The 14,092-nt window shown below is 37.1% G+C and overlaps 1 protein-coding gene across 2 annotated transcripts in view; it reads right to left on the bottom strand.

Annotated features, from left to right (window-relative positions):
- The window catches only part of ABCB1 (ATP binding cassette subfamily B member 1), a 124,168-nt gene extending 116,576 nt beyond the window's left edge, over window positions 1–7,592 (bottom strand). The window contains exons 1-3 of one of the 2 annotated variants that reach the window (XM_060196297.1): window positions 7,418–7,592; window positions 6,896–6,969; window positions 16–67 (exon numbers count right to left, since the gene is read on the bottom strand). In XM_060196297.1, coding sequence (XP_060052280.1) covers window positions 16–67; window positions 6,896–6,963 — 120 coding nt within the window. In that variant the 5' untranslated portion in view covers window positions 6,964–6,969; window positions 7,418–7,592. The remainder of the gene's footprint in view (window positions 1–15; window positions 68–6,895; window positions 6,970–7,417) is intronic. The other variant, XM_016192053.2, reaches the window with a different exon arrangement.
- Between the last annotated feature and the right edge of the window lie 6,500 nt (window positions 7,593–14,092).

Raw genomic sequence — 14,092 nt, 5'->3', positions numbered from 1 at the left:
TAAATTTTAACTCACCATTGCAAATACACTGACATTTGGTCTTTTTTCTTTCTTCTCATCTTTTTTACTGAAAAACAGTAATTTAATTACACAAAATTTTAAATATATAATTTTCAATCACCAAATATAGATCTTATATATAATAACAAATAGGAAAAATAAATGTTTAAAATATATTATTCAATAAATAAACAGGTTAAAGTATGATATCATTTATGAAATTAAAATATAAATACATTTACATATATCTTAGAAATCTATATATGTGACTATTACTAGACTACTACTAATTGAGATATTAATCAAAATATCTTCTTTGTGCTTTGGTATTTCTTATTATAAATTTATACATAGATACACAGATTTTGTAGCCAGAAAAAATACTACAAAAACAGAGCTTTGGGGGCTTGCACTTGGCTCAACTGGTTGAGTGCATATGCAACTATACTTGAAAACCTAGGTTTGAGCCCCAGACCACCATGTGGGAGTACTTGCAAGGGGGAAGTTTCACTAGTAGTGCTGCCATGACAAGACACTTCTCCTTTCTCTCTTCCTCTTCCTCTCCCCCTCTCCCTCCCTCTCCCCCACCTCTCTCTCTCTCTCTCTCTCTCTCGCTCTCTCTCGCTCTCTCTCGCTCTCTCTCGCTCTCTCTCGCTCTCACTCTCTCTATCTATCTATCTACCTATCTAGAAGAAGAAAGAAAAAAAAATGGCCATAAGGAGCAGTGGAATCTTGCAGGTACTGAGCTCCAGGGATAACTCTGGCAGGGAGAGGGGGACTTTTCTGTTTTTATTTATGTTTTCTAAAGCTAATCCCTTATCTGAGTAATTCTAGCAATAGAAATTCTATCTGCTATCTAGATGTTATCCTTGGTCATTTCCTTTACTAATAGAGAGCAATTGCAATTAGATGCTCAGTACAAAATAGCCTAAACAGAAAAACAATCACATTACTCACTGGGCAAATCAAATTCTAAAAGGATGTCTGGAACCCAAGAGGAGTTATTAAGGAGAAAACTTTAATCTAGAAAAGCTACGGCCATAAAAGGTGTTTTACAAACTACAAGCCTATCTTTAGGCACAAAGTCAACTTTTTTATTTTGAGTTTACATTCAATTGAACCTATGACCTGTTTTCCACTCTATACAGCTACATCCTAGCACGTGAGAACCAAACACAATGAGCATTTGCACCTTTCTTTTCTTTTTTTTCCAATTTTTATTTATTTATTTATTCTCTTTTGTTGCCCTTGTTGTTTTATTGTTGTAGTTATTGATGTCATCGTTGCAGGAAAGGACAGAGAGAAATGGAGAAAGAAGGGGAAGACAGAGAGGGGGAGAGAAAAACAGACCCCTGCAGACCTGTTTCACCGCCTGTGAAGTAACACCCTTGCCGGTGGGGAGCTGGGGGCTCGAACCGGGATCCTTACACCAGTCCTTGTGCTTTGCAACATGTGTGCTTAACCCGCTGCGCTACCGCCCAGTTCCCTTTTATTTTAATACGTACCAACGCAAGTCTATTTCAGAGAAGAACTGCATTTTTAACACAGACATTCAAGTTCTGAAAGTAAGTTCATTTTATATTTTTATTCTTTATGCTAAATGAGGTTAAAGTTCAAAAGAAATCTAAAGAAAAAAATCTAGAGTTTTGCCTGTACCTGACTTCAGAATAATGTAATACAGACAGAGAAGCACCCAAAGTACCAAAGTACACAAACACAAACTACAAAGTACACAAACACAACTCTTCAGATCTCATTTCACTCTATTCTCAGTAAAGACATAGTTTCAGGATCCCTAAAATTAGGAAGAGAGAGCAGAAAAGCAGTCATATATCACTGAACTTAAGATCCAATTTTTTTTTCCATTTTCTAAAACTGCTGTTAATTTGGAGATTTATACTTTCTATATATCTTATCTTTTTTCCTTGTACATTTCCTTTTAAAAATTATTCAGGAAATATTGTTCTGTAAAGCTGCTGTCTCTGTAATACACTTTCACTTTTTTCTAAAATATGTTAGCAGTTCACAGCTAACACTAGCAAGCTTTTCTCTACCCACCATGTCCCTTTAACCCATGACACAGTACTCCTTTTTATGCTACAGACTGAATAGAACTGGAGGGCATCTTTATCTTAGTATCTGCAAGGCAGGAATATTTTTGTCTTTTTAAAGATGAAAAAACTAAATGATAAGAGTTAACTAACATATCCAACATTCTCACACAGGTAGAACAAAGCAAAGATTTAAACTGAAAAGTGTAGGCTCTAAACACCAAAATATTTGGTGCAACTTGAGACTTCTGAGATTCTGTATGCATGAAAATGTACTTCACTGACATTTTATTAGATTACTCACTGTTCTCCATCAACTTGCAAAAAAAAGTGCCTTCAAAAGACATATAACCCATCAAACTACTCTAATGAATCTACAAACACAGAATTTCCAAATGATACTATAATTCAAACTTTATACCTACTAGCAAAATTATATCTATCTTCACAATTCCAAATTAGAATGTACAGCTTCCTACAAAAAAGACTAAAATGAATGATAATGAGCATGATTTAATAAAGACTAATTAATAACAAGACTGTTGGTCATACGAACCAATGAAAATAGTGTCTCTTCGATCACATCAAATCAATGGGGTTTACAGTCAACAATATTTATACACCTTCCCATATTTGGGAGCTACTCTCTTCCCTGATCCAGCTTTCTGGTCATTTTTCCAGCCATGAAATCATCTCCCCAGACAATAACTTGGATCCACCCGTATTTCAGATTTCAGACTCAGGGACAAAAAAAAAGCTAATATAGCCACAGGCCCTTTGGACTATAACTAAAATATGCCTACTAGCTCTCTACAAAACAGAGACACCCCCTTTCCCAAGTCTTCATGTGCACTATTCCAACCTTTCATGATTAGTCCACAAGTTGTTTGGCTTTATATGTTAACTCTCTTTTCAGCCACCAGGTTCCAGATGGTAGCTAGCATGATGCCAACCAGACTTCCCTGGATAGACAATCACACCAATTTGTTCTGGAGCTCTGATTCCCCAGAACCCTGCCCCACTAGGGAAAGAGAGAGACAGGCTGGGAGTATGGATCAACCTGTCAACACCCATGTTCAGCGGGGAAGCAATTACAGAAGCCAGACCTTCCACCTTCTGCATCCCACAATGGTCTTGGGTCCATACTCCCAGAGGGTTAAAGAATAGGAAGTTCTAGTGGTGGGAATTGTGTGGAGTTGTACCCCTCTTATCCTATGGTTTTGTCAGTGTTTCCTTTTTATAAATAAATTAAAATGAAAAAATAAATTTAAAAAAATTTTTAAAAATAAAATAGTGCCTGTTCAAACAAATTCCTTTACCATTTTCCTCTAATATCATCCATACTTCTTACTTCACTAGTTCTAACTGTACTATAAAAACACATCAAAGTACCTTAAGCTCATTCAGGCACCAAATTAAATACACACACACACACACACACACACACACACACACACACACACACGAAATATCTACCTTCCACTCTACAGAATTTTATTTTCTTTTTGTCTAGATGAGAATTTTCAGAGACAGAGAGCTATCACAGTGTTAACACACCAGACTTGCATGCATGCGGCGCAGAGGTCTCAGGCTCAGTGCCCAGAACTACCATATGCCAGAGTTGAGTAGTATACTGATTTCTTTTCCCCTCCTTCATGAAAACACAAGTCTTTCTAAAACATTTTCAATAAGCAGAAAAACTTAAAGTCATAATGACTAACTATATAATGTCACGTAGATATAACAATTAACATTTTCACCATATTTATTTTTATTAGTGATTTAATAACAATTGACAAGACTATAGTATGAGAGGAGTACAATTCCCACCACCAAAGCTTCACATCCCTCACATTCACTGGAAGTCTCCCCTTTACTTATCCTTCTGGGAGTATGGACCAAAGATCTTTATGGGGAACAGAAGGTGGAAGGTCTATAATTGCTTCTCCACTGGTCATGAGCGTTGAAAGGTTGTTTCATACCCCCAACTTATTTCTGTTTTTCCTTAGTGGGGTAGGGCTCTGGAGAGGTTCCACCATATTTTCTTTATCTGATTTTGTTATTGTTAATACTTTGCTGAGACATTTGAAAATAAGTTGTAAATAAAATGAGACTTCATATGTTTTATTATTATCCCATCCAAGGAAACAAATTTTGTTATTTTTGATATTAGTATCTAATCTGGATTTTTTCACTGTTATTACCTTTATTTATTTATTGGATAGAGATAGCCAGAAATTGAAAGAGAAGGAGGAGGTAGAGAGGGAGAGAAACAGAGAGACCTGCAGCACTGCTTCACCACTCACAAAGTTTTCCCCCTGCCAAGTGGGGAGCAGGGGCTCAAACCTATTTCCATGCACACTGTAACATGTGACTCAACCAGGTCCACCACCACCCAGTCCCAGGGATTAAAAATGAAAAATTCTAACTGTTCTTTAAAAAACAAACAACAACAACAAAAACCCACTCTAATGCAGTCAAGACAAAATACAGACATTATTAACACTTGGAGTTCTTATTCTTTTAGCCTCCTTTTTAAATAAGAAGCTCTACTGATACCACGCCACACCCTCATTTTTTTAAGGAACAAAAACAGATATATTATAGAATGTGCCACATATTGAATAACTATTTCCAAACTAATTCCAAATTAAGATATGCAGTAAGTATAAAATACAAAGCAGAATTGAAGGCAGTATAAAAATAAGAAGATATTTCACTGTAATCCTGACTACATGTAAAAATGATATTTTGAATAAACTTATTCCTTAAGAATATACTTTTAAAATTAATCTCACTAGATTTTTATATTTTTAATGTTTCTACTAGGAATACTAAAACATATAATTGTCTCACATTCTATTTCTATTGGCCATCATCAGTATAGAAGCTTGACCAGATTCAGACTAAACCCTTTTGGAAATACTGCCTCCATGGTATCACACCACTAGCAAAATCTATTCTAGTATGAGTGATACAAGGTGTCATTTGGTTAGGTTGCTTTTAAAGTCACTCCACTGGAAAAAATACTTTCCTTTTTCTGACTAGGAAGAATTTAGGGAAATTCTTAGTTATAAGAATAGCTAGTAGTTTTGTTTTGTTTCTTTTTTTTCCTGAATAGTTTAGGTTCACTGACATTCTTTACCTGAACAACCATAATATACATTCTAAAATGAAAGCTGATGTTTTCCTGTAAGGAAATTCCTTTATTCTCAGTCCATTTCCAGAAGGACCCTCGGCTTTTTTCCCTTCTCTCTGAATTTTATTAAGAATAGATGAATGGTGCCATATTAACTATTTTTTAATCAAGTGCTGTCATTATTTTCAGTGTTGAATACTGTCAATGTAAGAGCCTGCAAGGGAGTTCTTGTATCCTTTTTGACAACCCCTGTTAAATTCCACTTATTTTTTAGGGGACCAAAGTATATTCCAGGCTCACACTACATTGTACTTTTCCTGGCCTCTGAGGCAGTGGAAATTAGCCATTTCTTTATGGGGTGAGAATTCCTTTTGGTGAGTAAGGAAATTTCAAAACCAAGCATGCTCATAGCTTTTAAACTTTTCATTCAACACAAAATGAACTAAAACACACACACACACATAATTTCATATTGGATAATTCAGTTCAAATTCAACATTAAAAAACGTGTTTTGTATTCATCTTTGTATTTTTCTTTTGTACTGAAAAGTGGCTTGTAATTACATTAATACAGGTACTAGTTTCTTAAAATCTTATTACAGCTGTTATTTTATTACGAACAATGAATTTACCAAGTGAATTTAAAATCTTCCTCTACAGGTACTGCACAGTGAACAAAACATACTCTTTTGTCTGTGTGCTGGTTATATTCCCCCCCCAAAAAAAAAAATCAGGACAATTTTACATTATGCTAGATTTTTTGGTACTGAAGACTTTTCAGAATTCTTTCTGCAATGATCAAATAGTAAACATTAAAAAAAAAAAAAAAAAGCATCTAGGACAGGCGAAATAGTTCACTTGGAAAGTGTACTGCTTTGCCATGTGCGCAAGCCAGACTTGAGTCTGTAACCTCACCACACTGAAGGGCACTATGGTGCTGTGGTTTCTTCAATTCATTCTCTCTCTCTCTCTCATTTCCTCTCTCTCTCTCTCTCTCTCTCTGCCTCTCCATTAAAAAAAAAAAAGCATGTATATGTGCTTTCTGTCTCATCTATAAAACTACAAACACATAATATCTTGTAACTATTTTACCAGAAGCAAGAAATATCACTGAGAGTACAAGGTAGCACTGAATTCAGGCATGGGAGCACTCAACTTTTTTATAAAGCAGATTAGAAAACACAGAAAAGGATGTTGAGTATTGGGCTGTCTGCGGTTAGATGGTCAGAGGCAGATACAAAGGTGTGGGAACGATACTCATTTCAGCCAGTGAACTTCAACAGAACCATCACTTGCGTCAGATTAAAATCATTACCATCGGGAGTCGGGCATAGCTCAGCTGGTTAAGCGCACGTGGCGCAAAGCACAAAGGATCCCGGTTCGAGCCCCCGGCTCCCCACCTGCAGGGGAGTCGCTTCACAGGCGGTGAAGCAGGTCCGCAGGTGTCTATCTTTCTCTCCCCCTCTCTGTCTTCCCCTCCTCTCTCCATTTCTCTCTGTCCTATCCAACAACGATGACAGCAATAACAACAACAACGATAAACAACAAGGGCAACGAAAGGGAAAATAAATAAATAAGAAAAAAAAATCATTACCATCATCAACAATGTCTCACTTATTACAGAGGAGACTAGGAAACGAGCCCCCCCCCCCAAAGAAAATATTTCAAGTTATGGAAAAATATGAAAGTGAAACGATTTGGTTACCTTTTGGGGTTCGTTTTCATTAAGTTCTGTTCTTGTGTTTTGTCATTGCTGCCTCCTTCTGGATCCATCGTGACCTGAGGACAAAACACAGTGGGTGAAGAAATGAGATTGAGCTCTATTCCTGAGCCCCTGGGCGCTGGCAGGCGAGCGGTAGAACTCTGCGCCCGCCCCGCGCGGTGCCGGCAGCCGCAGGTCTGTGCCGGGCTCTCTTCCCAAGCCCGGGAAATTGGAGAGCCTCCGGGACTCTCCCTTTGGGTTCTCCTGCTGGCAGAGGATGCTTCCCAAGTCCACCTGTAAGAGGTCTTTACAAACACCAAGAGCCATGGTCCAATGTTAGTTCCTCAAAACATGCACTAGGGTACTCCAGGAGCAACGTAAGTGTCTCGGGTCTCAGCCCACTTGATCCCCCAGGGCTTGCTGTGAGACATCCCGCCGCCCTTTCAGTCCATCTTCCAGCGGGACAAGCTCAGGAAAGCGGAGAGCCCAGCCCTTCCTGAGAAATGTCCCTTTTATAGTTCCTACCTCTGGTTTTCTTGCAGAATGTCCACCAAACGTAGAATTTGGGGGGGGGGAATAATAAAATAGAGAGCGAGAGAAAGTGAGAGGCTCGGTATCGACTCGAAAAACCAGGATGCCAACGACGGCCTCCGCTACTTTGAGCCTGGGAGGAGCCGCTGGGCAAATGAGCTTGGCTTCCTGTAGCAGAGTTAAGAGCAGAGCAGCCCACGCCCGGGAACTCTTCTGCTCAGCCAATCAGCTGACAATTCCGGATGGCTCCGGTCCTGCTCCATTGAAGACTGAACTCAGGGCTTGTTACAAAACAGGTTGTATTTCCAGGAGAAATGTACTCACGTCAATTGCCCTTCTGCAAAAGCGTGAGTAGAGAAATGCAAATGAATCATCTGGGACTTTTACATGTTTAAAAAGATATGTCTCAGCATGTCCTTGTCACTCCCTGGGTCTCAAATAAGTTGTAGATAACCAAAGTTTTCTTTGACATCACGTCAAATACAGCTACGAAAACGATCTCAAATCTTACCTATTCTTACAACAGTTCCCACCCTATCTGTGGAGGATACCTTGGCAAACTTTCAGTGGACCCCTGATACTATAATCGTACGAAAACCTATTTGCTCTCCCCTTCCACCCCAGGCACACATATCTGAAAAGTTCAATTTGTAAATTAGGCTCAGTGAAAGATTAAAAATAATTACTAGTAATAAGAATGTAATGAAGGTTATGTGGGTATTCTCTTTCTCACTCTCTGTTCCTCCCTCCCTTTACTCAAAATATCTCGTGTGAGCTATTTTTGGATTATAGTTGACCTGGAGTAATAGAAACCACTATCAAACCACTGATCTCACAGACAGGGGTGGAGGAAACTTCCTTAGTTAAGTGTTAAACTTCCTTTTTCAGCAGTACCTTTAAAAAAGGGGAAAAAAAGGTGAAACATTTCTGCAACAGTCATTCTTCATTAAGTCTGACATGTTTTAAGGTATATCTGCTTATTTTCTATTTGAAGATAAAAGGAAGGAAGGAAAATTTTGAGTATGTCAATCACATTGACATTTCAGGACAGTAATTGTATTTAAGTAATATAAAGAGTTTTTATGTTTTATCCATCAAAGTTATGTCCAGCAGTGTTTTTCTCATGCCATTTCAAAAACCTTACATGTTAATTCCAGCTATTAAAGTAAGCATAGTACATTTTAGCATTTGCTTTAGTTGAAACTTTATTCAGTGTTTAACTGTTTACTGTTCTATCTTGTTTCATATTTCAAACTGGTGAAAAGAATGTACTGTCATAACAATTTAAAATCATAAGGCTGTGTTAACACACATACTTTTCATACTTCTTATAAACCTAGGGGAAATAGATGTTTGTGTAAGATTTAGTATCTTGCTGTTACTTACATCCTTTTCCTCTTATTTTGCAGATAAATTTTAGAAAAAGAAAAGCTTTCTACTTTTTTTTTTAAATTGCCACCAGAGTTATTGCTGGGGCCCCATAATGGCTGGATGAATCCACTGCTCCTGGATTTCTGGAAGCCATTTCTTCCCTCCCTCTCTTCCTCCCTTCCTTCCTCTTTTCCTTCCTTCCTTATTAGACAGGACAGAGAAATTAAGAGGAAAGGAGGTGACAGAGAGGCAAAGAGAGAGAGAGAGAGACTTACAGACCTACTTCACTACTCATGAAGGGACCTCTCCCCTTCAGCAGGGGAGCAGGTGCTGGAACACAGGTCTTTGAGCATAGTGATGTATGTGCTCGACCAGGTGTGCCACCTCCTGGCTCCCTAGCCTTCTCTGTTTTATTTTTATTTGTTTATTTTTACTCTGTAGAGCATTTCCCCCACTTAAAACATTAATGAATTTTAAATAATTCATACAACAAAGCCATAATTTCTTTCCATTCTTTATTTTAAAATTCCCTTGCCTTGGTTCTTTTCTTAACCATATAGTCAGGAATTCCCTTACAAGTGTAAATTAGATTTCTAGATAGGTTATTAGCATTCTCTATACTCTAATTGGAGATGTGTATACAGCATTTGTTATTACTTCACTTTTTACTCCAATTGTTGTACACCTGGAGCAAATATATAAAGATTGTATTGTTATAATATGCATTAATACCTCTACTGCAAGTTTGTTTTATTTGGTCCCACATTTATCTTATGTGATCTTGACACATTTTGTGTATCTTTCTAAACTGCCCTTACATCCTCCCTAAAACAAAGCAGAATTTCCCCCCTTAAATTTCTTATTATACTTATTTTACTATTTCTACAGGGTTGAGCTCCAAGTATAAATTTCATTTCAGGGCATGTGTTATTTAAGGACCAGAATGGCCTAGAAAGTTTGTAGTTAAGTTCTGTCCTTTTATTAAATTTTGTTGAGTTTCTTTGCCCCACTGACATGAGATTATGGATATAAATTATGATTAACCTAAAGCTATGGACAGTATTAGCTAACTCCAAGGTACTGTCCTTGACATTTTTAAACTTTGACTTCAATCTCACATTATCCACCACTCTGATAACATTTGGATTAGGTAATTGCTTCTTAACCCCCATTAATATCCACTGAAACTCAAACATCCCCTTTCTAAATCTTCATATTCACACATGTTCATTCAAACTGCTATTTTTTTTTTTTTATTTTTAAGGTGCATTTCCCTTCAATTCTACATCTTCCTATCCTTCACTGTACTGTTGTCCTTTCAGCAACTTGTCTGAGCTTTTCAAATAATAAAATTTGTATCACTGCTGTACTTCATCCTGTGCATACTGTGGGAATAATAATAGCAACTATTATTTATTAAGCACTGACTATGTGCCAGAAACTGTTCTGAGAATTTCAAAGAATACATTTAATCCTTACAAGAACCCATTGGAGTTGAGCTATTACTACTACCCCTATTTTACAGCTAAAAATAAAATAAATAAGGTGTATATTATTTACCCAAGATTACACAGTTGATAAGCAGATGACATAGAACTTGAAAGTAGTCCAGCTCTAATGACTACCCTCTTTATTTCATCCTTATACTTATTTTTTAATAAAGACAGAGAAGGCAGAAAAGGAAAGTGAAAGAGATCATAGCACCAGAGCTTCTTTCAATGTGGTGGGGGTCATGCACATTGCAAAACAACTCACTACCCAGGTGAACTACTTCACCAGCCTCAAATGACTACCCTCTTACCTACTAGCTTACACTATAGGACACTTTTTTTTTTTGGTGTGTGTGTGTGTGTGTGTGTGTGTGTGTGTGTGTGTGTGTGTGTGTGTACTTATCTTCAATGGGCTTCACCACTCAAGCTTGAAAATTTTCAGACAGAAAGAAACAGAGGGAAAGAAATATACCACAATACTGAAGCTTCCTCCAATGCTGTGGGGCCCAGACTCAAATCTAGGTCACAAACTTATCAAAACAGGAACACTTTTCAGGTGAGCTATTTTACCAGCCCTAGAAGACACTATTGCAATGCCTTTTCAGTTTTTATGAAACATTTTCATAACTCCATTCTAGAATGCCTGCAGTGGTTCCACATCACCAACAGCATTATATCTGAAAATTTTCAAGGTTCACTTAGCTTTTTTATTTGTTTTTGTTTTTAATGTCGTGCTGGGATCAAATTCAGGGTCTCAAACATTTACAAACCTTTTATTGCTGTGCCATCTTTCTGACCCAGTTTTTATTTTTGCTATTGTGAGAGAAAGAGACTAAAGTAGAGCTCAATCTATTTTTTTATTTGTTGCTCTCAGTTGGTGCTGGGGATCATAGCCAGGGCTTCATCTATGTAAAGCCAGAATTCTTCCACTGAGCCAACTTTAGGACCCTGTCCATTTCACTCTTAAAAATTCGGCACATTAACTTTTTTGATTGTCTTCATCAACTTCACATTTTTAGTCTTTTTTTCTTGAGATATGTGTGTGTATGTCTGTGTGTGTATTCCATTTTAGTCAAATTCATCTCTCAGATAATTTACTTTATTTTAAAAAAATATTTTACTTGTATAGAGACAAAGAAAAATTGACGGGGGGGGGGAGAGGAAGAGAGAAAAAGAAGAGAGAGTGAAAGAGAGAGAGAGAGACTCCTAAAGCATTTCCTCACCACTCAAAAGTTTCTTCCTTGCAGGTGGGGACCAGGGGATTGAACCAAGATACTTTAGCACTGTAACATGTTCTCTACCAGGTGAGCTACTGCCCAGCTCCTATAGATGATTTACTTTAAAATAGTATTTATTTGTTTTATTACTGTAAATGGGGGAGTAAGAGAGAGATAACACCAGAGCATCATTGTCACATAATATCCAAAATCAATTGAACTTGGAACTTCGTGCTTGAAAGTTCAACACTTTATCTACTAAACCAGCTTACTGTCTGCAATGTATGTATGTATGTATGTATTTATGTATGTATACATGTATTGCCACCAGAGTAATTTCTGGGCTTAGTATCTGCACAGCTTTACCAATTCCAGTGGTGACCCCCTTCACCCCTTTTATAGAGTTAAGAGAAAGAGAAGAGATGCCCAAAGCACTGCTCCGCTGCATATAAAGCTTCCCTTTTGTAGGTGGGGACCAGGGGTTGAAACCTAGGTTATCATGTTAATCAATGTGAGTTCTACCAGGTAAGCCACCACTGGGAGCTTCTTTTCTTTATGCTTTCTACATGTGATTTTTTTATTTTTCCCACAGAGCACTACTCAGCTTTGGCTTGTAGTATTAAGGGGTTGAATCTAGGACATTTGGTTCCTCAGGCAAGAAATCATATATAATTGATTCCTCAGGCATAATCATTATATGATTTCCCCAGTCCTTCTACAACTAAATCTTTAAATTAATTCACCATGATTTATTTCTTTAACGTTTGAATGCACTAAAAAGCTTTAAAGTGAGAAAAATTTAAACGTACATATAATTTTTGCTGTCTTTTTTTTCTGTGCCCAGTTTGAGCAGATTACTTAGCCCTCCTGTCTTTCAGTTATCTCTTTGGCAAAGTGGAGGTTATAATGGTGTCTTTGAGTCTTGTTTCAAGATTAAATGATTTTTATGGTTTCTTTTGGAGTGACTAAAAATCTTAAACATCAAATAATTGTTATGATTAATAATAATTCTGCCTTCTCAATGTGACTTGTCCTTCCTTGGCATTATTCAGCCCTCATATATGTACCCATATAGATTTATTTTTTATTAATCTCAGCAGAGTAAAAGCGGGGGTAAAGCCAAAAGCCCAAGTAATAAAGAAAATGTAGGGGGGGGCGTGGGAGGGTAGACCCTTCTACATTGCTGGTGGGAATTGGACCAATTCTTATGGAAAATAGTCTGGAAACTACTCAGGATGCTACAAATGGGCTTACCCTATGACCCAGAAATCCCTCCCCTAGGATATACACAAAAGAAGCAAAGATTTCAATCAGAAGAGATCTGTGTACACCTATGTTAGAAGCACAATTTCTAATAACCCAAACATGGAAGCAACCCAATTGCCCAATGACAGCTGAGTGGCTAAGGAACTTATGGCATACATGCACAGTTGAATACTACTCAGCTATTTAAAATGATGAAGTCATCTCCTTTCTCTTAGCTTGGACACAGCTTGAAAAAAAAATCACATCACATTAAGTGAAATAAGCTAAAAAGAGAAAGACAAATATCAGATCACCTCACTCATAATTGTACCTTAAAAAACAAGGGGAGAAAGGGAAAACAAATAGTAAAACTTGGACTGGGAAATAAAAAATAAAAAAACTTAGACTGGACATAGTGTACTGCACCAAAGCAAAGGGCTCTGGGGAAGAAGAAATGTGGAGATGGGGTGGAGGGATCCTTGTGGATCTGGTGGATGATGGATGAGAAGGAACTAAATTGGGGGTGAGAGTGCTTTGCAGACACCTATCATGTGTCTGCAAGAGACAAGAAATTGTACCCATATGTCAATAACTAGCCTCCTGCCCCATGAAATCTGGAAAAATAATAAGTGAGAGAAAATGAGTAGATGCAATATCATGTCACACTGTCCTTGCCATTTCCCCCAGCATTGGTCGGTACAAATATTGCAATAGCTTCAAAACTGGCCTCTCTGCTTCTACATTAACCTTACTTTAATGTTTTCACTCCATCTTGCCCTCCTCAGGGTCTATGGTTAAAAGTAATTCAATTCAAATTCTTTCATTATCCAGTCATTGTCAACTTCTCTTACTCAGATGTCTTAAAACTTTGCTTTGTTTACTAGAGCATTGCTCAGCTCATTTCTCCACTGTTTCTTTCCCTGCTCTCTCTAATAATCCATTTCCTCTAATTCTCCTAACTCCTTAGTTAGCCAGTTGGAGTCTAACTTAAAGGTTCATTTTATAAAAGATGAAAGTCAAACTCACATGATTAATTGACTTGATCCAGAGAAGAACTTTCTGTGCAGGATTTCTAGTACAAAGAGCAAGACAACTGACTGAGTTGTGTCAACAGCAAAGGATCACATAGCCTCCACCTATTTATATCTAATTTTCGTGTATAAAGTACAAGTGATTGTCTTAAAGACAAGAACATTGAATTGTATACGCTCATGTTGTTTTTATTACATGTTCACTTAAATATATATATATATATATTTATTATATATATATATTTATAATATATATATATATTTATTTTCACTTAAATATATATATATATATATATCCTTAATTAAACCACACTA

Source organism: Erinaceus europaeus, chromosome 8, assembly GCF_950295315.1.
Source record: "Erinaceus europaeus chromosome 8, mEriEur2.1, whole genome shotgun sequence".
NCBI classification, from domain to species: domain Eukaryota; kingdom Metazoa; phylum Chordata; class Mammalia; order Eulipotyphla; family Erinaceidae; genus Erinaceus; species Erinaceus europaeus.
The sequence above is the reverse complement of the archived record's forward strand: the minus strand, read 5'-3'. Positions and strand labels throughout refer to the sequence as shown.